The following is a 25,533-nucleotide window of genomic DNA, read 5'->3' as shown; positions in this document are numbered from 1 at the left end:
GGGGATGGAGCGGGGGCACGGGTGGTGGAGCGGGGGCGATGGAGCGGGGGCGCGGGCGATGGAGCGGGGGCACGGGTGGTGGAGCGGGGGCGGTGGAACGGGGGCGTGGGCGGTGGAGTGGGGGCGTGGGCGGTGGAGCGGGGCACGGGCGGTGGAGCGGGAGCACGGGCGGTGGAGCGGGAGCACGGGCGGTGGAGCGGGGGCACGGGCGGTGGAGCGGGGGCACAGGTGGTGGAGCGGGGGCACTGGTGGGCACGGGCGGTGGAGCAGGGGCACGGGCGCGGTGGAGCGCCATCGGTGGAGCGGGGGAACAGGCGGTGGAGCGGGTGCACGGGCGGTGGAGCGGGGGCACCGGGAGACAACTTGGTCAAATCTGAAACACCTCCTTGCCCATCACCCACAATAAGTGCACTCTGCAACCAGGAGAGGCAAATCCAACTGATTTCTACCCTCTTTAATTGAGGGGTGAGGATGTCAACTGCACTATTTCTACCATTACCGCACCTCAGCATATGAAGTTGAATATGCGCATAAAACATTCAATGGCTGAATTACCGTGTAATCCTACTGGGCTACAACATACAGAGTTAATAATGATCAAACCTCTCAAATATACATATTCCTTCACAGTTGCCTGTTGAGGCAAACCATGTACTAGTACAGATTTGGGAGGTTCATAGGTCAAATGCATAGCTGGCATTTTTGATTCACTGCTAAATGAGTTCATTGTACCAGCATTGGCTAATTCATTTGGCTCTCTTACAGTGCCTTTTGATAGTTTCAGGGGTGTTATGCACTTCTAAAACCTTCTTGCATAGAATGGACCAGCAATTCCACTTTAAGGGCGTTTTTGCTTGAACTCCAGGAATGGTCTTGTTATAGTGCAAGATGAAAGAGAAAAAAGACAGAGAAAAGGGACAGAGGTAGTGACAGTGCACTGTAGCTCTAAAAAGGCTGTGCAAAAGGAAGTGTTAAAGACATGGGTTCATACCCACAATGTAGCTATGTGAGAATTCTGTGCCTTATACGTATCAATAGGTAATAAGCAGCTGGAAACAAAAAATGGCCAGTTAGTTATGTACATTATTGTTGGAAATGTCTTCACTGAAATATTCCCTGCATACTGAGGCGGTTAATATTTCAGCCCCGATTCCGGTCAAGCAAGTTGTGTTTCATCTATTTGCACATTTCTAGGAACTTGCCTTTAAAATTGAAGGCAAATTGCAGTTGCTCAGCCTTCAATGAAACAGTCTGGCATATAACATTCTAAGCAAATTCCTCACCCTTTTACAATCATTCAAAATCAATTCTGGAGATTACTTATATGAGTGCTCAGTCCTAGGTGCTGATTCTCTATTGTGGAATATTGAGCATATTCTGGTTAAAAATACATATTGTTTTGTAAGTAATTGGGAGTCTTATTGGAAGCTCATGTCAGGTTTTTATGTTGGAATGTTCAATTCCTTGTCCGTTTGTTTTCAGAACTCCTTTTCCTGGGCTCTCCTCTCATTTTCCTTTTCTGAGTCTTCACATTTGACAATTCCCTGCAAGAGAAGTAACATGCAAAGGAAAATCAAATTAAAAGCAGGTATTTGTTTGGCCCAGTAGCAAGCAAACTATTTGGCTGTTGATCCACAAGCACTGAAAGACCTCTCAAAATTTCTCACTTCAGAAGGAAGGTGGTCCAATGCTGGGGTGGGGGGGGGTGTCCAAGTGAAGGCCGGGTGCTCCCATTAAGTCAGATGGAGAGTCAGCACCAGGAGTCCTCTCATGCACCCCCTTGCTAGAAGCTCAAGAGAATGGCACTCATAGGGCTCCCCTGGCAGCTTAATGAATTTAGCTATTCAGCTGCTGAGGCACACAGACTAGAAAGTTCCAAAGTTTGACATCTGGTCTGTGCTGAGTTTTCTGATCTCAGATAGGGTAAAGCTGTCACAATTAGCTTCAGGACTAAGGGGAGGAAATAACTGATCAAAGTCCCTGCTCCTGATCAATATCCAATCTCTCCTGCTGAAATTTACCAATGAACATCAGGCGACAACAGGATTGAATATGGCTATGTTGCACTCCATGGTCAAACAGACCATTAATACCTCCAGTGTAGGCTCACAGATGAGAAAAAAGAGTCACTATAGCGGAGTGCCCAAAGCCTTTGGATCATTAACAAGTGGCCAATGCTTCAGGAATGGAGGTGGGAGGAATAATAAAAAGTTGTGTTGGGGGAGATGGCACGAGGAAGCAGAAAAATGTCACTGATACAGGATCTGCCTGCCTTCCTACCTACCTTCCTTCCCCAAATTGTTATAATGTGAAATGAAAAAAAAATTCAACTTCAAACAGATTTCTCATGAATAAAATAATCAAACAGAAATAATTAGTAATGAGCATCCCTTATTAATTAAAAAAGGTTCCCCCAGTAAGCTGCAGTATTGCAAGTAGAAATAGATTATACATCAATCAAACTCGACAGAATAAAAACAGAAAGTGCTGGAAATACTCAGCAGGACTGGCAACATCTGTGGAGAGAGGAGCAGAGTTAATGTTTTGAGTTGAATATGACTCATCTGAACAAGACTCTTCTGAAGAAGTCATATCTGACTCAAAATGTTAACTCAGTTTCTCTCCCCACAGATGCTGCCAGACCTGAATATTTCCAGCACTTTCTGTTTTTATTTCAGATTTCCAGCATCTGCAGTATTTTGCTTTTATTTTAGTGTTCAACACAGAATGGTGGAGTAGGAATTTAATGTGTTTGGAATTATCGCAGAAACTTCAGGACGGGATAAAGAAGTTTGAAGGAACACTTTACCAAAGGAGCAAGTACAAGATTGATGTGGATTATTCAACAGGCAATAGTCAATGGATTTGTCACCTCTGCTCCTTTCTATTTAAAGTGTAGACTAGACGGCTACCCAAAGCCTGCTTGGCTTATTGCCTCTCTTTTCCCACTGAATATTTACTATGGTTCAGCAAAACATGAACTTATATTCAGCAAGGACTAAAAAAAAAAATTCTCTTAAAATAGATTGGCCTCTACTTTAGAGATATTGGCCAAAATATTTTGGTCTCCAGATTTTCGGAGACCAGACATACGACAGAAGATGCATGTCAGGGCCCTGTGAAAATCCTGATGTGCGCACCTACGTGGCAATTGCCCAGGAAGTTTAAACTTCCAACGGGCTGATTCCTTACTGCCTAGGACTCTCTGCGAATGTGTCCGACCCTGAGCTTAGAGTGGAGACTTAGGCTAGACATGTGCGACTTAACTGGGTACTTGAAAGAAAGTCGCTGTAGTCCCAGAGGACCATAGGTTGCTCTCTCATTAGAGAGAGATGACTGGTGGCGAGTTTAACCTGAGGGTCACCACACGTCAGGCAAGGGGCGAGGTTGAGAAGGCCTCAGCTGATACAGGAATTGAAACTGCACTGCTGGCGTCACTCTGCATCACAAACCAGCCGTCCAGCCAACTGAGCTAACTGACCCCCCCTTACCCAGGAAAACACTGACCCCCTCCCCACTTCCAATACCAATCACCCCCACTGACCAGACCCGATTATCCCACTGACCACCTGACTACTCTCGACCTGACCTGACTACCCTGCTGACCACCAGATTGCCCCTTGACCCAACTACCACCTGACTACTTCCTGTAACCAGATCCAAGTAGCACCCCCAACCAACTACACCACCCCCCCCAACCAGACCCGACTATCACCCCATCTGACAAACCCCCTGACCACCCATTTACCCCCCGATCACTCGACTACCCATTCACCCACCTACCTATTCACTCAGTCACCTATTCATTAACTCACACTCATTCAATTAGAACTGGTCCTTTAAAGAACTACCTGAAGAAAAAAAAGGGAATGTGTCCTCTCCTTCGCCTGACTCTGAACCATTCGCAGGGCTTAGACAGCCAACGCTGTGCTGGCCATTTTGCTGTCAGCTGGGTTTGAAAGATCCCAGATTGGGAGAAATGGGCAGTAGTGTCGCCTCGGAAAAATCTTCGTGGGCAGTGGCAACGTGCCTAGCATTGCCGCTGACCATAAGATCTAGGCCACTGTCATTAATAATGCGGATTACAACAGATGTTCTGCAAGGCACACTTGCCATCACCTCCCTATGTCATTATGATGTGCTCAGGACTCAACTGGGTAATTTCATAAATGTACCATAATTAAAACCCAATGGACGCAGCAGCTTAAGGTGGAATGTGCAAGCTACATGCCGATTGAGAACTGGAATGTGTCAGGCATGCAGGCCACGCCATGTCACATGAATGTGCCTCATGGACTGCTCCAAGTAACATACATGCAGCTCAGTGGCTGGCTCATGACACATGCAGGGTAGCATGCAGCTTACTGTATCTACAGTTGACTGGATCAGCTCCAGGTTCGCAAGGAACATTCCAAGTCTGTAAGACCACCACTTTGGTAAGGTAACCGTCCCGCTGACACAGGCAACAATGGCACTACAGGCTGTTGAAATTGGTTTGGTTCAGTTTGTAACATACTTGGCCTCTATATCTGAGGGTTATGGATTTGACCCTCCCTTTATAACTAACTAGCTAGGCTAGCACTCCAGTGCAGCAGGACTTAGCGAATGCTACATCATTGTTGGTGTCATTTTACAGATGAAGGCAAGTCCTGTCTGCCTGCCTTGGTTGGTGCTCTACTGCACTAATTTAAGAGTAGAGAATGTCCTGAATAAGATCCATCTTTGTTTCCCTCCACCAGCACCAAATACACTTTAACTAGTCATTCACCTCATTGCTCTGGGTTATTTGCTGGTCCAGATGGCCACTATATTCCCTACAGTAACAGCCTTTGAACTTCAAAGTAATGCAGTGAATGAAGCCCTTCAAGGCAATCTAATGCGATAAGGCACAACACTAATGCAAATGCTATTACAAAATGATATCAGCCCTGATAATTTGGTTGGCATCACAAAACCAGAAGCCTTAAATAAATAGGCCTGGTGACAAATTCAAAATCTGCTCTGCTTTAAGTCATGGTGTTCTCCATGGTTCATCTTTTTTAAAATTATGACTTCTGCAAGTTAAACTTTTAAATTGATTTTTGCAATTGACTTTGGAAGAAATGACTAATTAGGAAAATGATTTCCCAGCTAAGTTGATGGTTACCTATCAAAGGTCCACCTAAATCTGTATTTGAAATTAGAGGTGTTCTTCTCAGGCAGATTTGCATGAGGAGGCTCTATTGCCCTGGTATGAGCTTTCCCTCATCTAGATATGGGCTGGTTCATTGTATTTTATTCCACGCAGTACCCAAATTTCCTCCGGAAGGGCACCCCCATTCATCACCTGGGGGGTGCAATTCTACACTGTTGTACCCAATAGAATACCCAATGGAAGGCAGTGAAGCACCTGGGTCTCAAACATTACAAATGACCTCAGGATCCTGAGTAATGGAAATGTACCATCAACAATCTGATGAACGTGTTACAATGTTGAATCCCGTTCTATGTGCTGGCATTGATTGGTGGGGTGGGATGCTTGTAGCTTTCTGCTAGGAATGGTGTCTGAAGTCAATCACTTCAACTGCTTCATGGCTTATTTAAATCACAGCAGAACAATGTTAGATGTTTCAGGTCTGAATGCTACTGACATAAATCATCATTCTGAGCAGTTGGGTTGGTAGAACCATTTTGTTCTGCAAAAAACAAAAGGGCCCAAGATGCCCCTACAGTTTTGGACTTATGATTGACAACATTTACACAACCTGAACTTAAGTAGCCGGATTCTCATGGCAAGATGTAAGCAGCCGGATTCTCGCGGTGTCTCTGGGACATCTCTCTGACAGCTTCATGCCTGGGGGGTGGGGTGTGGTATGGGGGAGAGTGGTGGTGCGATATATTTATCCTGCAGTCTCTGGTCAAGAGTTTTTCTTGTTCCATCAATGTGAAGTAAACATTTGAAGGCTCTGTGAGGTGGATTCAACCTCTCAGTATATTTTTGTATAACAGAAGTTGGTCTAGGCGAGTTAGCAAAGAATCACTTCCCGTTGTATCAGATTGTCTATGGCAATGAGCAATTTTATGTTGTAAATTACAGAAACTGGCTCTTCCAACTTCCTTTATAACTTATGTTTACTTTTACTAATTTGCTTCATAGGCAATAACGTAAGTCTCATTGAGTGACAGCAATTATTCTTAAAGTATTTTAAGACTAGACCACAAGACAGTCTCTGCTATTTAAGCTAATATCAAAAAGTGTGCGCTGTTTAACCCTGGGCATGTCACCTTGCCAGACGTAATGAGTATAAGGTCATTTTTTACGTTGGAGATGAAGATTCACTTTCCCTTTCCTATTTACAGCTCACAGCATTTTATTATGTATTTCATTATTTTGTTGTGTTGTATGTTAAACACAAGAGGAATATCTGGTGCAAGCTGAAAATCATAGTGGGCTAATTTATACAAGTGGCATTTATGGAATCACAAAACACTCATCTCAAAAGCTTTGATTAGCAATATTATTACAATCACAGAATTCCCGCACTTTGCTGCCTTTTCACTGTAGCAAGCAAAAGAAAAACAAGTCATGTATTTATACAGCATAGTTCACAGGACATTCTAATACTTCAAAATAGATGGATTACCATTTCTGAAGTTTGTTACTGTTGTTTTGGAAGCAAATGTGGCAGCCACAAGAAGAACTCTGTGCTATTCTTTGAAGTGTGGCATCGAATCCAACCAAACAGATCAAGCCTTGGGTTAATCGAAGATTAAATGTTCACTGTTGTAATGTAGGGGAAACAGCAGCCAATTTGCACACAGCAAGGTCCCATAAACAGCAACGAGATAATGACCAAACAATCTGTTTTTAATAAGATAAAAGCAAAATTCTGCAGATACTGGAAATCTGAAACAAAAATAAAAATAGCTGGAAAAACTCAGCAGGTCTGACAGCATCTGCGGAGAGGAATACAGTTACCGGACTTGAAACGTTAACTGTATTCCTCTCCACTGATGCTGTCAGACCTGCTGAGTTTTTCCAGCTATTTTTATTTTTGTTTCTGTTTTTAATAAGGTTGGTTCAGGGATAAATATTGGCCTGGACACTGGGAGAACACCCCAGCTCTTCAAAATAGTGTCATGGGATCTTCTACGCCCACCTGAAAGAGTAGATAGGGCCTCTGTTTAACATGTCATTTGAAAGATGGCACACCTCCAACAATGTAAGATCCCCTTAATACAGGCAAACAAGTGGGAGGCGATGGGGGTAGGCTAGGAAACCAGTTTTAAGCAAGAGTCATGGTCTAACATACAGGAAGCCTGCATATGGGCCTCCCTTCTACAGCTGAACATGGAGTAGCAAGTGTTTGGAGAAACTGCAGGTCTGAGGATGATAAAGATGGGTAAGGTTGGGGTTCATGGTGGACACATAATAATTGAGGTATTTTTTTGTTGGTTCCTTTCAATCGTGAATGTGAATTTGTGAGATATAGTGAAGCAGACTATATGAGCTGAATAAAACGGTGGCATGCCGAGGGTGGGCTCTGCACCCTGAAGTCGGTGGCATTCTGACTTCCGGGTTCCGCCATCAGAACATGTCCGATAATATGCAAATTGCCGGCAATTAACGGGAAGGGCAGGTTAGAGGCCTTCATCCCGCCCAACAAGTGCTAGAGGGCAGGATGTCTGGTCTCAGAGGTTGTAGGCCGTGTCTTGGAACAAGGTCACATCCAGCACTTTAAAGGGTCCCCTGGCACGGGACAGTGTTAGGAGACCCAGCAGTTGAATAATCTTGCAGAATCATTGTGGAAGTAGAAGACTTGCAAGGTAAGAGCATTAAGGTAAGAGCATTTAATTTTTAGTTATTCTCTGCAAACCTTGTCACTCTTCATAGGCGGCATTCTTTTTGAACATCAGCAAGTCTCCCACTTCTTGGCATGAAGGAGTTATACATTTGTTACATACTCACATACATAGATGTCTGTGCCATTGGGGAGAGAGGAGAGGCAGAGTAGAGGGGCCAAACCAGCCCCTAGATTCAGTGAGGACTCACTCAGAGCCCTCCTGAGTGTAGTATCAGAGCGATGTGAGCAGCTTATGCGACCCCTGGCAGGAGGAGGAAGCCGAGCTGGACACGTCCTGCACGGGAGGTGGTGGTCAACAGTGTGAGTGTTGTTAGAAGGACTTGATCCCAGCGCCATCATAGGCTCAATGACCTAATGAGGTCGGACAGAGTGAGTATGGCCTTAGTATGAGCAATCTTGGTCCAGTGTGTTGCAGGTCTCACTCGTGATCACAGGAAGTAATTGAGTGTTGCTGCTCCTCAAAGGCAGCATAATTCCACAAGGACAGAGCTGTCCTAGACTATGCCATTGTGCATTTGTAGCAATAGTCTAGTTATAGGACGGGTGATTTGTAGGATGAGCATATGACGCACGTGCATAGCCTCCGGACTGGCACGTACTTAACTAATACACATCTTTTCAGGAGAACCGAGACCATAATACTCCCTCACTGGGTAATGGTCAGGAACAAAATATCGCACTCAGCTGCCGAGAAAAGGCTTCTAACTCATATGATTTTAAAACGGATGGTCTACTCATTCAAATAAGCACTCCCAGATCTACCAACTGCTAAGCTGAGACTCAGGGCTGAACTGTAGCTTTTAAACCCACCCTAACAAGCTGCACCTTAAAAAAAACGGGAACCACACATGGCGTGAATCTGACTCTAAAGACGTATTATAGCATTCACACCATATTATGGTAATCAATTGGGTCATTAATGACCTTAAATGCACTATTAATTGACATTTACATAATGCGGGCGAAGACTGTTAAACCCACTGACCTGCCATATTGTACAAAACAGGTATCGTGATGCCGGGTATGCTGCCCACCGTCATCACGCCCGATAATACATCTCCGGATGTGAGAACTTTCCAGCTTTGGAAGCGCATTATTCTGCCCTATGCATTTAAGAGTTCTTTGATATGTTTCTCCATGGATTGCAAATTGAAAACCAATCAGAATATTCTGCATTGAAATTCATGTTACCCATGTCCAATTCTTTCCCACTACCTACAGGTGCTACAGAAACACCAAACAAATGCAACGTATAAAACTTTTAATTACAGAGAAGATAATTTGAAGTAAGGCAGGAAGGAACACCACAGCACAATAAAAGGAATTAATGAAAAGTAAATTATCAGGAAATGTTTATTCACTCAAAGAGTGATAAACACCTGCAACACGGAGTTGCAGAGTTTTTCCAGTCAACATTATTGATTTACAGGTCAGCACTTGATCACTTTAACTGAATAGTCACCAGTTCTGTGGTACATGGATTCAATCAGCTCATGCGCACTCCAGCTGAGGTCCTTTGATTTATTACTGTGATACCAGTGTGTAAACAGTACTTGGCAGTATAGAACTTGAATACTGTTGAAAAGAGAGACACGTTGCCGAAGCTTTTTGCCTAGCACTCTTCAGGGCAAATGCAAGAATGCCAAATGTCAAACGATCATGACAATTTATACCACAGGAGAAAAGGGCTGACAAGTCGACTCTGATTGATTTTTCCATGGCAACACCTCAGCCAATGTTGAAATCTTGCATTCTTGAATTTGTGCTGATGAGTGCAAAACAAAAAGCTTCTGCAACATGTCTTTCTTTTCAGTAATAACCAGTGTATAACTATAACCTCCTGTCAGCATCTGCCAACCACAGCTGACAGGACTTAGTGGGGAATTCAGGTAGTAGCTAATAGGCAGGAGACACAGATCATGAATTGATAATGTAGACAGAATGGAAAAGGCAGAGGATCAGGACTTGGCAAAGCAGATGGCTGGGTAGAGGCCAAACATGAGGACTCAGATGGTCCCCAAGAACTGGAAAAGTATTCTCCTACCCCTCCGAAAATTTTCAAATCTGAAAAAGAGTTTTAAAGCTTCAGGTAGAAGTACTTTGCTTTGCAAATGCCATGTTTGTGACTTGAAACCTGTTCCATAATATCACAAACAGTTTAGAGGCACTAGATTGCTGATTATTATCCATAGTTTCAAAACAGGAATTGAATTTCAAAACTTGGTCACAAAGTAAGTTGTGAAAATGCTTGCCCTAAAACAATATACTATGGCTGGAATTTTCTGGTCCTGCTGGCAGAGGGCATCATCGCGGGCAAGGGGGGGGGGTGGGGAACAATGTGGCAAGAAGGCCAAAACTTAGTTTCACGCCATTGTGAAACCTGTTTGCGATTGTCCACTTCACCCGTCAATAACAGGCTGCGTTTCCCGCTGCCGCACATCAGGAACCTAATTTCAATACTTTAGCACCTCATTATAAACCCTGCTCGCTGGAATCATCCCCCCCCGTCGGTGTGATTGCACACCGATGTGTTTCACAACTGTACATAAACCACATGCACCTGGTGAGCTGCACTTCACTCAGGACTTCGAGGTTTGTTTGCCTACCTTGCTTCAGGCAGCACTCGCAGTCATCAGCACCAAGCTTCACAGACAGCACCACATCACTTTTAGGGGGGTTCATGGGTAGGTCTCTACCTACCAGGCCAGCCGTAAATGGGGGTAGCTTTTCAACGGCTGCAGAGCTAGGGCTTGCTTGGGGAAGGGGGAGAAGTGGCCTCAGGCAAGGGAAGTGGCTGCAGGGCGAAGGCTGTCCTGGGGAAGGTGGGTATCCTAGGGTGTGCGTGGGGGAACATATTGATCTGCGTAAGTGGCCTCAAGATGGTGAGGGGTGAGGAGGCAGTCTCCAGAGGAGATGTGAGGGCGTGTGAGAGAGAGTGGGTGGTGATGTCCTTTGAGTTGGCAGCGAGTGAGATGCCAGTGAATGTGTGATGGCGTTGTGAGTGTGAGAATTTAGAGTGATGAGATGTTTGCCTTACTCTGGCTGCACGGATGAGATCATTGATATGTTTTCTGCATTGGATGCCAACCTCTTGTGTGCAGCATTGGCACTGACCACCTCTGCCACCACCTCCCAAACCTGACACTGATAGGCCTCCTGCAGCCAGAGCGGGGGAAGGGGACATTGCGGCGGGCCGTCACGGCATCCAGAAGGTGTCCCAGGGACACGTTGCTGAATCGGGGGGCTGCACTCTTCCTGGCTTTTGGGGCCATGTCTTCATTGAAGCAGTCCTGGGCTGCAGGCATTGAGAAGTGTGCGAGTGGCTGCAGTTTAAAAATGGCACCCTGCATGAGGAAGCAGTGAGGTAATGGCATGGCGGCAAATCGGAGGCTTGTTTTCTGTGGCTGCATAATTAATGAGGTGGGAAGGGATGATACAGCGCGAAAACTCACCATTGCGGCCAGCGGGTAAAATGACTTTTTTCCTGCCTGCTACCAGTCTTTGTGCAAGCCTGGAGCAATTCCACCCTATGACTTGAGGTAAATCTAATCAATTTCATTAAACCCTAATGATTGTCAAACAAATACAGGCACACAAATATAATATGGCAATGCATATGGCAAGGACACTAATCACTAAAACCAAACATTACTGTTGGAGAGGATTAATCTCCTAGACGGATGAATTCCAACAGGCCAAAAGGTGCTTACTATATGCCTGAGCCAGGAGCAAATTGGCAGAGTAAATGAGATCAAAGAAATGAACGTGTGGCTCAAAGACTGGTGTGGGAGAAATGGGTTTCGATTCATGGGGAGCTGGCACCAGTACTGGGGAGAGAGGGAGCTGTGTCATTGGGCTGGTCTTTTCCTGAACTGTGCGGGGGTTAGTGTCGGAGTGAATCGAATAACTAGGGCTACAGATTGGAGATTGGTCTTTAAACTAAATAGTGGAGGGTGGGGGTTTGGATTTAGAAGATTGAAGGAAAAGGACAAGCCAACGGTGCAGGGTGCTGAAACATGTAATGATTAACGAGAGTGTGATAGAAGGGACAGAGCATACAAGAATGCACCTGCAAGGTCAGAGTAGGGAAAATGATAAAAAGGAAAAATTAGAGGCTCTTTATCTGAATGCACACAGCATTTGTAACAAGGTAGATGAATTGATGGCACAAATAGAAATAAAAGGGATGATATGCTAGTTATTCCAGAGACTTGATTACAAGGTGACCAAAGCTGGGAACTGAGTATTCAAGGGTATTTGACACTTCAAAAGGATAAGAAGAAAAGAAAAGGAGGTGGGCTAGCTCTGTTAATAAAGGATGAGTAGTGAGAAATGATCTTGAGTCAGAAGATTAAGATGTAGATTCAGTTTTGGAGGAGATAAGAAGTAGCATGGGAAAGAAGTCACTGCTGGGAGTAGATTATAGGCCCCCTAACAGTGGCTACGCTGTAGGACAGCGTAGAAATCATGAAATAATGGGGGTTTGTAAGCACGGAACTACAATAATTACAGGAGATTTTAACCTTCATATAAACTGGGCAAATCAAATTGGCAAATGTGGCCGTGACAAATTCTGAGAGTATATTCAGGACAGTTTCTTAGAATAATACTTGTGGAACCAATCAGAGAAAAGGCTATTTTAGACTGGTAATGCGTAATGTCACAAGATTAATTAATGATCTCATAGTAAAGGATCCTCTAGACAAAAATGGCCAAAACAATGATGGAATTTCACCTTCAGTTTGAGGGTGAGAAACCTGGCTCTGAAACTAGTGTCTGAAACCTAAGTAAAGGCAATTATTGAGTTGGCTAAAGTGAACTGGGAAGATCAGTTAAAAGGTAAGAAGGTAGTTAAGCATTGAGAGACATTTAAGGAGATATTTCATAATTCTTTTATAACTCTCTCAATGGAAATACCTTTGTTGAAAGAAATACTCTTATGAGAAGGATGAACCAGCTGTGTCTAACTAAGGAAGTTAATGATGGTATCAAATTGAAAAAGACGTACAATGCTGCGAAAATTAGTGGTAGGCTAGAAGATTGGGAACATTTTAGAAACAAGCAAAGGTTAACTAAAAAAATAATTAAGAGGGAGAAACTTGTTTACAATGAGAGTAAAAATGGGTGTAAAAAGGAAGAGGGTAACTAAAGTAAACACTGGTCCCTTAGAGGATGAGGCCAAGGAATTAATAATGGGTAACAAGGAAATGGCAGAGATTCTGAACAAGTATTTTGCATCTGTCTTTACGATAAAAGGCACTAAGAGCATCCCAGGAAGAGTAGAAAATCAAGGGACAAAAGGGAAGGAACTGAAAACAATCACAATCACTAGAGAAAAAGTATTAGAAAAACTAATGTGACTAAAGGCTAACAAGCCAACTGGACCTGATGACCTACATCCTAGGGCCTTAAAAGAAGTGGATGCATTAATTATAATCTTCCAAAATTCCCTAAATTCTGGAAAGGCCCTAGCAGACTGGAAAACTGCAAGCATATCACTCCTATTCAAGAAAGGGAGGGAACAGAAAGCAGGAAACTATAGGTCAGTTAACTTAAGTCCGTCATTGGGAAAATGCTGGAATCCATTACTAAGGAAGCAGTAGCAGGATATTTAGAAAATCATAATACAATCAAGCAGAGTCAACATGGTTTTATGAAAGGGAAATCGTGTTTGACAAATGTATTAGCGTTCTTTGAGGATGTAACAAGCAGGGTGGATAAAGGGGAACCAGATGATGTAGTGTATTTGGATTTCCCAAAGACATTTGATAAGGTGCCACATAAAAGGCTACAACACAAGATACAGCTCAAGGTGTTGGAGGTAATATATTAGCATGGATAGAAGACTGGCTAAGTAACAGGAAACAGAGCTGGAATAAATGGCTCATTTGCAGGTTAGCAATGTGTAACTAGTGGGGTGCCACAGTGATCAGTGCTGGGCCTCAACTATTTACAATAAATATTAGTGACTTGGATAAAGGGGCAGAGTGTATTCTAGTCAAGTTTGCTGACCACACAAAAATAGATGAGAAATCAAGTTGTGAGAACACAAAGAATCTACAAAGAGAAATAGATAGGTTAAGTAACTGAACAAAAATTTGGCAGATGGAGTATAATGTGGGAAAATGTGATGTTGCCCACTTTGGTAGGAAGAATATTAAAGCAGAATGTTATTTAATTGGAGACACTATAGAATGCTGTCCTTGCATATGAATCACAACGAGTTAGCATGCAGGCACAGCAAGTAATTAGGAAGATGAATGGAAGTTGGTCTTCATTGCAAGCAGGATGGAGTATGAAGTAGGAAAATGTTGCTACAACTATACAGGGCATTGATGAGACTGCACCTGGAGTACTGTGCACAGCTTTGGTCTCCTTACTTAAGGAAGGACAAACTTAGATTGGAAGCAGTGCAGAGAAGGTTCACTGAGCTGATTCCTGGGATAAGGTGGTTGCCTTATGAAGAAAGGTTGAGCTGGTTGGGCCTATACTCACTGGAGTTTAGAAGAATGAGAGGCGATCTTATTGAACCAATTAAGATTCTGAGTGGGTTTGACAGGATAGATGCTGAGGGGATGTTCCTCTCCCCTGGGGGAATCTAGAACTAGGGGCCACACTTTCAAAATAAGGGGTCTCCCATTTAAGCCAGAGATGAAGAAGAATTTGTTCTCTCAGAGGGTCATTATTATTTGGAATTCTCCTACTCAGCAAGCAGGGGAGGCTGAGTTATTGAATATATTTTCAAGGTTGATTTACAGATTTTTGATCGACAAGGAAGCCAAGGGTTATGGGGGGCCAGGCAGGAAAGTGGAGTTGAGGCCATGAACAGATCAGTTATACTCTTATGGAATGCAGAGCAGGCTCGAGGGGTTGAATGGTCCATTCCTACTCCTATTTCTTATGTTCTTAGTTCCATGGGAACAATGAGCTCAAATGCCCAAGGAAGCTACCATTCCTATGTGAGTATGCAGAGCAAATGTCAACATGCTATCTGATCTCCAGGGGTGGGAAGCATCACAGCAAAACTATTTGCTGAACAGCAGTCATGAGTGGGACTCTTCATTGATTTCCCCTTTCCTTACCCAGGGGCAACGAGACCTATGGGCATTAAAATGGCAAAAGCATTTCAATAAAGGTTAAGTGTGAGGTGGTGGATTTTGGTACAAGGAATGAGGAGGCCACAAACTCCTAGGAGTAAGGGATCTACTGGTACAGATTCACAAATCAACAACTTGTATTTATTTCGTACCTTTAAAATAGTAAAACATCCCAAGATGCTTCACAGGGGTGTTATCAAACAAAACTTGAACCAAGCCACAGAGATTAGGGCAGATGTTGGGGGAAGGGGGGTTAAACTTTTAATTGTATGAAATGGAGCCATGAAACCTGCTGCAGGTGCATTTCTGCAGCTGCAAGTTTCTGGTGTCCAAGTGTCAGAGCAGAGAGTAGGGGCACTTCATTTACACATTGAAATCAGCCTTTCACTGTAGAATTGGGACTGAGATTTTAAATCCACTGCTACTGCACAGGTTTCCCAGGATTTGAGCAACCCAGCAGTGAAAGTGAGGCAGGAGCTGCTGGCTTCATAAGCTAAGAGTTCTTTCCAGCACTCCCAAGTGGGCCTGGAGGAACAGCTGTGCTCCCCTTCCAACATCTGCAGGAAACCTTTGGCCTTCCTTCTGCCAATCACAGCCCCTGATTCACCCCTCCCTGTCGATTGCCAGAGACTGTCGCGAATAATTCCTGGCTGTGGCCTCCCGTCACTAGTTCCCTGTCTCAGCTGCCACCCAGCCAGTCAATTTGGCTGGCAGTCAGGTGTGAAAGGAATCCAAAAAAGAATAATGAGACCAGGATCTCTGGCCATTTTTGTTCTCTAAATATCAGAGCCTCTATTTCCACATGTACCCCAACTGATCTGGCAGAGAATATGGATAGAACTTGGAGCTTTCTTGACAAGTGTGGTTTTCTACCATACCATATGCATTTAACTAGATAAAGGCTTTATTTGGTTTTCAGATTGGAGCATGGTTTTTCCCATGGGTCGGTTCTAAGACCAATGTTTGTTTTGATATATGTAATTTGAAAATTGGGATATGGAGTAAATTGTCAAAATGATATGTTACCACCAAACTTGGAAATGTGGCAGACAATGAGGATGATACCAATCCAGTCTGTGACAGAACATAGGTAGTCTAGCAGAATGGGCAGGCAAGTGACAAATGGAATTTAATGTCGAGGGATGGAAGGTGATGCATTTTAGTAGAAGGGAGAGGGAGAGGCAATTCAGATTAAATGGCACAATTCGAAAGAGTGTGCAGGGACAGAGACCTGCGGGTTCATATGCATATATCTTATATCTTATATAACATATTGAGAGAGTAGCTAGCGAAACATATGGGATCTTGGATTTAGTCTTGATTACAAAGGCAGGAAAGGCAATTTGAATCTTCATAAAACACTGGTTAGGCCACAGCTAAAATATTGCTTTCAGTCTTGTCAATGTGCTTTAGTAAGGATGTGAGGGCCCATCAGAGATTGCATATCAGAATGGTTCAAGGGATGAGGGAATTTAGATACAAGGTTAGGTTGGAGAAGTCATTCTTTTTGGAACAAAGGAGATTGAGTGGAGAATTAATTGAGATATACAAGATTATGACAGGTTTAGATAAGGTAGACAGAGAAAAGCTGTTTCCCAATTACTGATGCTACAAAGATTAGGGGACACAGATTTAAAGGTTTTGGATCAGTCAGGCAGCTGGAACAATGGCAAATGGAGTTCAATCTGGAAAATTGTGTGGCAATGCTTTTGGAGAAGGCTAACAAGGCAAGGGAAAACATAATACATGATGTCAAATAAGCAGTCCGATAACTTAAGTGTGGAGGGGTCAAGAGGTGGTGAGATAGAGCTGGGGATCATCAGCATACAAGTGAAAACTAATGCTGTGCTTTTGTGCTTTCAAATGATGTCAGTGACAGGCAGCATGCAGATACAGATAAGAACAGGAGGGGGCCTAGGCTAAATCCTTTTGTGTGTGTTGCGGTGGGGGGGTTTGGTGGTGGACAGACACCAGAGGTAATGGGGCAGGAGCAGGAAGTGATATTTTGGACATAATTGGATAATGTGGAATCAGGCAAGAGCAGTCCCACCCAGCTGAACAACAGTGGGGAGGCACTGGAGGAGGATAGTGTGGTCAACCATGTCAAAGGCTACAGTAAGGTTGAGAAAGATGGAGGAGGATAATTTACCTGTTACAGTCACACCGAATGTCATTCGTCACTTTGATAAGAGCTGTTTCATTACTATGATGACTTTTCTCATCCATTGGAATGACCTCCATGACATACAAGTTCAGTCCCAAAAATATAATATTCCCTATGTTCATTAAGGTCTTGCTCATTCTTTGTCTCTAATTTATTTTATTCATTCATGGGAAATGGACATCGCTAGCGAGGCCAGAATTTATTGCCCATCTATAATTGCCCTTGAGAAGGTCGTGGTGAGCTGCCTCCTTGAACTGCTGCAGTCCCATGTGATGAAGGTACTCCCACATTGCTGTTTGAAGCATAGAAAATAGGAGCAGGAGTAGGTCATTCAGCTCTTCGAGCCTGCCCCGCCATTCAACATGACCATGGCTGATTTATCTCAACACCAAACTCCCGTGCTATCCCCATACTCCTTGACACCTTTAGAGCCTAGAAATCTATCTATTTCCTTCTTAAATATATTCAGTGACTTGGCCTCCACAGCCTCTGTGGTTGAGAATTCCACCACCCTCTGAGTGAAGAGGTGTCTCCTCATCTCAGTCCTAAACGGCCTACCCCATATCCTGAGACTGTGTCCCCTTGTTCTAGATCCCTCCCAGTCAGACGAAACATCATCCCTGCATCCAGTCTGTCCATTCCTGTCAGAATTTTATGTTTCAATGAAATCACCTCTCATTCTTCTAAACTCCAGTGAATACAGGTCGAGTCATCCCAATCTCTCCTCATACGATAATCCTGCCAACCTAGGGATCAGTCCGGTGAACCTTCACTGGACTGCCTCTATGGAAAGTATATCCTTTCTTAGGTAAGGAGACCAAAACTGCACGCAATACTCCAGGTGTGGTCTCATCAAGGTCCTGTACAGCTGCAGTAAGGCACTCCTGCTCCTGTACTCAACTCTTCTTGCAATGAAGGCCAACATACCATTTGCCTTTTTAACTGCTTGCTGCACCTGCATGCTTGCTTTCAGTGATTGGTGTATGGGGACACCCAGGCCCTTTATACATCAACATTTCCCAATCTATCACCATTTAAATAATACTCTGCCATTCTGTTTTTCCTACCAAAGTGGATAACTTCACACTTATCCACATTATACTGCATCTGCCATATATTTGCCCACTCACTCAACCTGTCTAAATCGCCTTGGAGCCTCTTAACACCTTCCTCATCGCTCACATTCCCGCCTAGTTTTGTATCATCAGCAAAGTTGGAAATATTACATTTGGTTTCCTCATCCAAATCATTGATATATATTGTGAATAGCTGGGGCCCAAGCACTGATCCCTGAGGTGCCCCACTAGTCACCTCCTGCCACTCTGATAAAGACCCATTTATTCCCACTCTGTTTCCTGTCTGCTGTCTGCTAACTAATTCTCAATCCATGCTAATATATTACCCTCAATCCCACATGCTTTAATTTTACACACTAACCTCTTATGTGGGACTTTATCAAAAGCTTTCTGAAAATCCAAATATACCACATCCACTGGTTCTCCCTTATCTATTCTGTTAGTTACATCCTCAAAAAACTCCAGTAGGTTTGTCAAACATGATTTCCCTTTCATAGGGGAGGCGGTGGGGTAGTGGTATTGTCACTAGATTGGTAATCCAGGGACCCAGGGCAATGCTAGGGAACCAAGGCTCTAAGGAGAAGGAGGAATTGAAGGAAATTAGTATTACTAAAACAATAGTGCTGGAGAAATTAATGGGACTGAAAGCTGACAAATCCCCAGGGCCTGATAATCGAATCCCACCAGATGGTGGAATTTGAATTCAATAAAAATCTGGAATCAGGAGTCTGATGATGACCATGAAATCGTTGTTTATTGTTGTAAAAAACCCATCTGGTTCACTAATGTTCTTTAGGGAAGGAAATCTGCCATCTTTACCTGGTCTGGCCGACATGTGATTCCAGGCCCACAGCAATGTTGGCCCTTAAATGCCCTCAAGGGCAATTAGGGATGGGCAATAAACGCTGGCCTAGCCAGCAACACCCACAACTGAACGAATAAACAAAAAAAAATCCATGTTGACTTTGTATAACGCCGTTAATATTTTCTAAGTGTCCTGTTATCACATTCTTTATAATAGACTCTAGTATCTCTTCTACTACTGATGTTAGGCTAACCAGTCTGTAATTCGCCGTTTTCTCCCATCTTCCTTTTTTAAATAGTGGGGCTACATTTGCCACCCTCCAATCTGCCGAAACTGTTCCAGAATCTACAGAATTCTGGACAATGACAACCAACGCCTCAACTATTTCCATGGCCACCACCTTTAGTGCCCTGGGATGTAGATTATCAGGCCCTGGGGATTTGTCAGCTTTCAGTCCCATTAATTTCTCCAGCACTATTGTTTTAGTAATACTAATTTCCTTCAATTCCTCCTTCTCCTTAGAGCCTTGGTTCCCTAGCATTTCTGGGAAGTTATTTGTGTCTTTCTCTGTGAAAACAGAACTAAAATAGTTGTTTAATTGCTCTGCCATTTCCTTGTTCCCTATTATAAATTCTCCCGTTTCAGACTGTAAGGGACCTACATTTGTCTTCACTAATTTTTTTCTTTTTACATACTTATAGAAGCTTTTATAGTCCACTTTTATGTACCTTGCAAGTTTACTCTCATACTCTATTTTTCCCCTCAATCAATCTCTTGGTTCTCCTTTGCTGAACTCTAAACTGCTTGCAATCCTCAGGCTTGCTACTTTTTCTAGCAACTTAATATGACTCCTCTTTAGATCTAACACTACCCTTAATTTCTTTTGTTAACCATGGTTGGGCCGCTTTTCCTGTTGTGATTTTGCACCAGAAAGGAATATATAACTGTTGCAATGCATACATTAGTTCCTTAAATATTAGCCATTGCCTATCCATCATCATGCCTTTTATTGAAGTTCCCCAATCTAGCTTAGCCAACTCACACCTTGTACCTCCGTACTTTCCTTTGTTAAGATTTAGGACCCTAGTTTCAGATCGTACTACGTCACTTTCCATCCTAATGAAGAGGAAGGGAGTCCCCGGATTTTGACCCATCAACAATGAAGAAACTGTGATATAGTTCCATGTCAGGATGGTGTGTGACTTGGCAGGAAACTTGCAGGTGATGGTGTTACCATGCCATTACTCTGCAAGGCAGTAGAGGTTGTGGGTTTGGAAGACACCTGTTGAAGAAGCCTTGGTCAGTTGCCCTCCACTTAACAAGTTGACCTATCAGCCAGGGAGCAGGTGGAGGTGGACACTGGAAGCCAAGGGCAGAATTTTATGCATGTTGGGCGGGCCGGGTGCGTCCATCCGACTGGCGCCCTCTATCGGCTGGGCGCTGCCATTTTACGTGAGTGGGCCAATTAAGGCCCGCCTAGCGTGACGCGCGCCCGGAAGCGCTGTGCATTCCCTGTGCAGGGGGGGGGGGGAAGGTCCCTGAGTCGGGAGTGCGTATGTGCCATGTGCGCGAAAGAGTGCACAAATCTCCCTGAGGCAAAGTGCTGCCTCAGGAGATCAGCTGAAATCATAAAAATTTAATGAAGAAAAGAAAAATTCAATGACATGTCCCCTCATGTGACACTGTCACATGAGCTGGGACATGGCCTTAAATTTTATTAAAACTTTTTGGGTTAAATTTAATTCATGCATGAAACCTCATCCCGCCTGTGGGTGAGGTTTCATGCTTTATGCGAAGGCCGCTGGGGCTCTTCGCCTGCCTGTCAACCTTAAGGTTGGGTGGGCAGCTCCACTAACAAGGTCAATAAGGTCTTAACAGGTCAACACAATCCCTAGGGAGAAATGTTGGGTGGATCTCGATGCTGGAAAGATCCTTTTAGTATTTTTAAAAATCCATGTACAGGATGTGGGCGGCGCTGGCTAGGCCAGCATTTATTTCCCATCCCTAACTGCCCCAGTGGTGAGCTGCCTTCTGGAATCGCTGAATTCCTGCAGTGTAGGTACACCCACACTACATAATAATGCAACGTGGGATCTTGTACTTTCAATGCACTGACACCAGCAACAGAAATTTTAAGCTCAATGAAGCTAATACCAGTTTTCAAATGCAGAATATATAAGGCTATCATAAGGCTTTTTGTAACAGTATTATACAAGCTCATGCCTTTTCCACCAATTCCTAATTCAGAAATGAATAGTGGGACTGCGTTTTGGAATATTTTCTGTGACTGGATTTCCAGCCTAATCCAGGCCAGGAGACTGAATGCTTCCAATCTGCCAGCATTATAGGCTACTATGTGAAATTCATTTGGAACTGAGCTCAGACTGTATTAGTGATTGCAGGCCTACCACAAAAAGCTTGACTATAATTCTGTAGATACTGGCACTGAACTTGCAATTTGTCTTTGCGACCATTTGGAATTTAAGATTAAAGCCCGTAGCTGAGAAGCATAAAGAAAACTTTGACCCAGGCTATGCCTGCTTTGAAGCACTGGATTCCCAATATTTAAGAACTCACCATCAGTAAAAAAAAAAAGATCTGAAAAATGGTGGAAATAAATGATAAGAAATATGGTCACCACTTGGCCTTCCAATGAACTGGGTTTGAGGCATTCTTCAGAAATAGTTGAAGATACTGCAAAGGCCTGGATGAATGAGCAGGCTGGATGGCCCGAGTAACTGTTTCTTTTCACTACGTTTTTATGATCTCAATAAGAGAATCATAAATACTCTGTCTGAGCTTTGTGTGAATCTCATGGAAAAAATTTACTTCCAGGAGAATGAAATGTGAGCTATGGCCTTAGAAATCTCTACGCCTGAAATAGTTTTGATATGTGATCAAACAGTTAATTTTCTGGTTCTTTTTTTCTTATGTATTAGTTGCGATCTCATAGGATGGTAGTTTAAGGGGTTGAACAACCACTTCTGCTGCCATGTTCCGGAGGCATTGTCGTCATCAACTGCAGAGGCAGAAAGCATTTACACAGACACGTGTCCCAGCTTTGGGTTCCCAGCTGGGCTAAATTGGCAGATCTCCAAATGGGCAATCAAGAATCTCAGTTCTGCAATTTACAGTTTTAAAGTGACTAAATTACTAAGTGCCTGATTTGTACAAAGAATCCTGTGCATCAGTTAGGAAAAATAATACATTTTTTTGCAATCTCGCAGGCTGATAATTTATTTCACTAAACTTATCTGCCAATCTAAAAGATGCTGTCTTTTTGAACGTTAAATCAACATTTTCAGATGAACGAGCCTATCACTGTTGATGAACAATTAATCAGGCTGCAAGACTACTGCCATTAATACAAAAACTGAATGGTTTATACTTTTATTAAAGCTACAGTAGACTGCAAAAAGCATTTATTTTTCTTTTTAGGTTTGACATCAGGTCCATGATTCATATTTGAGAGATGTGAAAACACTTAGGAGAAGAAATGCAATTCATTGAAAAATGTGTCATTAATCATTAGATGCATTGTCTGAAATTTACAGCCAATACTCCTCAGGGATGCAATATGCAGTAGCAGTGTGCTCCTGCAGGATTACTATCATCCCTAGACAGATGACTCTTAATAGGAGAAATATTTCAAGGGAACAGACAGCATCCTCGACAGGTTCTCAATGATTCATCACAAATTGTTTAAAATCAAAATGTATGTTTTATATTAATTCATGGCTAAAAATTCCTAATGCTTGTAAGATCCATTTATTTTAAGGATGGAGGAGGATCAGTTGGCTGAGGGATAAGGTTGAGGGCATGTTATTCAATTAACAATCAAGCCCCTGCTGCACACTACCTGTTGGGGGGTTGGGGGGGGTGGGTGGTGGGCATGCATGTGGTGAGGGGTGAGGAAGAGAATTTTGCATTGTACTTTTCTTTAGTGCAATCCTAAAATATTTCAAATGTTAGTGTAACAAGTTAAGATAAGTGAATTTTGATTTAATTTATTAATGTCATCCAATACATACAACATGTGTTTGATTCTTATACTTCCCAAATTACACCATTATTTTACTAGATATTGGGTAGTAACGATGCTCTTCAAATCACAGGTGATCTGGGGTCCGCTTAAAGAACTGACTGCTGAAACTGAACTGGACAGAATAGGTACTGTAGTCCCCTCTGACACAAACAATGTCCGAGGAAAATTCCACCGAAGATGGAATGTAAGATTTGGGAAAGAGAGAATTTTATTAGGGCTGTAAGGTTTTGAATGCACCAGATTTAGTATTTGAAGCAAAAGCCATGTCAACATTCAGTACAAATACAACAATAACTTGTATTTATATAGCACCTTTAATGTAATAAAACGTCCCACAGCATTTCACATTGGCATTATAAAACAAAATATGGCACCGAGTCACATAAGATGATATCAGGGCTGATGACCAAAAGCATAGTCAAGGAGATGTTTTGAGTAGTGCCCTAAAGGAGGAAAGTGAGGTAGCACGCAGAGAAATTTAGGGAGAGGATTCCAGAGCTTAGGGCCTAGGCATCTGAAGACATGGCCACCAATGGCAGAGCGATTAAAATCAAGGGTGCTCAAGAAACCAGGATTAGAAGAACACAGAAATTGTGAAGGATTGTAGGGCTGGAGAAGACTACAGAGTTAAGGAGGGCCAAGGCCATGGAGTGATTTGAACGCTACGATGAGAATATTAAAATTGAGGCGGTTAAACCGGGAGCCAGTATTGGTTAGTGAGAACAGGGACGATGGGTGAATGGTATTTGGTGCAATTTAGGACACCCTGATTACATTTCAGCTGACAGCCGATACTCTGAGAATCCAAAGATGGGGTTGGATATCAATCAGGATTCACACGCCTCATGACCAGTAACACCTGCTTGAAAATACACATAAATGGTGTGTGTTAAGGACCGAATTGGACTCGGATCCAATTTTCTCCATGGTGAAATAGCCCGTAAACACCCTGGCTATAACTAGCAATTTTATAGCAGCTTTAATATAACAAAATGCTCAAATGAAGGATGGCCACTTAGGTGAGGTACTGGGGAGCTGCTGTCAAAGGGCAGCCAAATTCCTAATAAGATGTTAACACTCAGCGGAGGAGGATATAGAGAAAAAAGGGCTTTCATAGTTATTCTCTCTGTGAATATACTGGTCTCGCTGCTGTGGTATTTGGCAATGCACAATGCCGATGGGCTCATGTTGGTAATTTTACATATAAACTGCAAAGAAACTGTTGCAACAGTATAATAGATACATATGGGAAAAATTGAGCATAAGGTAAAAGGCATACACGAAGTGCATGGAGAGCATGATAAGGGAGCATACAAAGAGATTAGAAGAGAAATCAAAATAAACAATTAGGAAGGCAAAGAAGAACTATGAAATTAAATTATCAAGGGACACGATACAAAATAGTAAAATATTCTACAGGCACATAAATAAAGAAAGGAAATTGCCTTCGGAGTAGAGCCACTTAGGGCGGAACAGGATAAAATCACAGGCTGCATGGGTGCATTGCATCCATACATTTTAAAAGAATCTAGTGAAGAGATAGCAGAGGAACCATTACGCACATTTAATAATTCGTTAGATAAAGTAGTGCCATCGCCTGGAGGATAGTTAACATTATACCTATATTAAGGTGGGGAGAGAGACGGAGAGTGTGCAGGGAACTATAAACGGGTTAGCTTAACATTGGTGGCAGGAAAACTAATGGATACCTTCTAAAGGAGAAAATAGAAAACATGGATTTTAAGAGGGGAAGACTTGCTTGGCCAACTTTACCAATATTTTTGAAGAGACAACGGAGAAAGTAGACAAGGGTGATGCAGTTGATGCAATGCATCCAGAATTTCAAAAGACATTGGGTAAGGTGCCACATAATAGACAAATGAATAAGATCAGAGCATGTGGAGCTCAATCCAGTAGCTAAATGGGCAGTTATACAGAGTGACAGACAGTGGAAAGTGGGGTCTCACAAGGATCACTGCTAGGACCACTGTTGTTCACTAGTTATATTAATGATTTGACTTTGGAATCAAAAACAATTTCTAAATTTGCAGACTGGGAGGGATGGTCGATACTGAGGAGGATTGCAACAAATTACAAGACATTAATAAACTTGCAGAACTAGCATATAATTGGCAAATCAATTTCAACACGGATTGCCAAAAAAATAAGGAGCCCACATGTTACATCTGAGAAGGAAGATGGGGCTTTGATTTAGTGTCTCATCTGAAAGACAACATCTCTGACAGCACAGCATTTCCTCAGTACTGCATTTTGTGCTCAAATTGCTGGAGTAGGACATGAACTCAAAATTTTCTGAATCAGATGCAAGAATGAAGTTAACCTAACCCTAACCCATGAATTGTGGCTGACACCATCAGTGATTGTAAAATTCAAAGGCCTCTCATTTTGTTCCACATATTTTCCTCTGGCCATCTCATCTAACAGATTATTTCTAATACTATGATAAGGCTAGGAATGGGCTCAATGCCAAACCCCAGAGCT

At 43.0% G+C, this 25,533-nt stretch overlaps 1 protein-coding gene across 1 annotated transcript in view; it reads right to left on the bottom strand.

Annotated features, from left to right (window-relative positions):
* Positions 1–305: 305 nt before the first annotated feature.
* rad18 (RAD18 E3 ubiquitin protein ligase) overlaps positions 306–25,533 on the bottom strand; it is a 277,327-nt gene continuing 252,099 nt past the window's right edge. Inside the window, exon 12 of the mRNA XM_078542926.1 lies at positions 306–1,544. Within this exon, the coding sequence (XP_078399052.1) occupies positions 1,457–1,544 (88 nt within the window). The 3' untranslated portion in view covers positions 306–1,456. The remainder of the gene's footprint in view (positions 1,545–25,533) is intronic.

The sequence above is a fragment of the Cetorhinus maximus genome, chromosome 6, assembly GCF_964194155.1.
Source record: "Cetorhinus maximus chromosome 6, sCetMax3.hap1.1, whole genome shotgun sequence".
NCBI lineage: Eukaryota > Metazoa > Chordata > Chondrichthyes > Lamniformes > Cetorhinidae > Cetorhinus > Cetorhinus maximus.
Note: the sequence above shows the minus strand (reverse complement) of the source record. Positions and strands in the feature narration are given on the sequence as shown.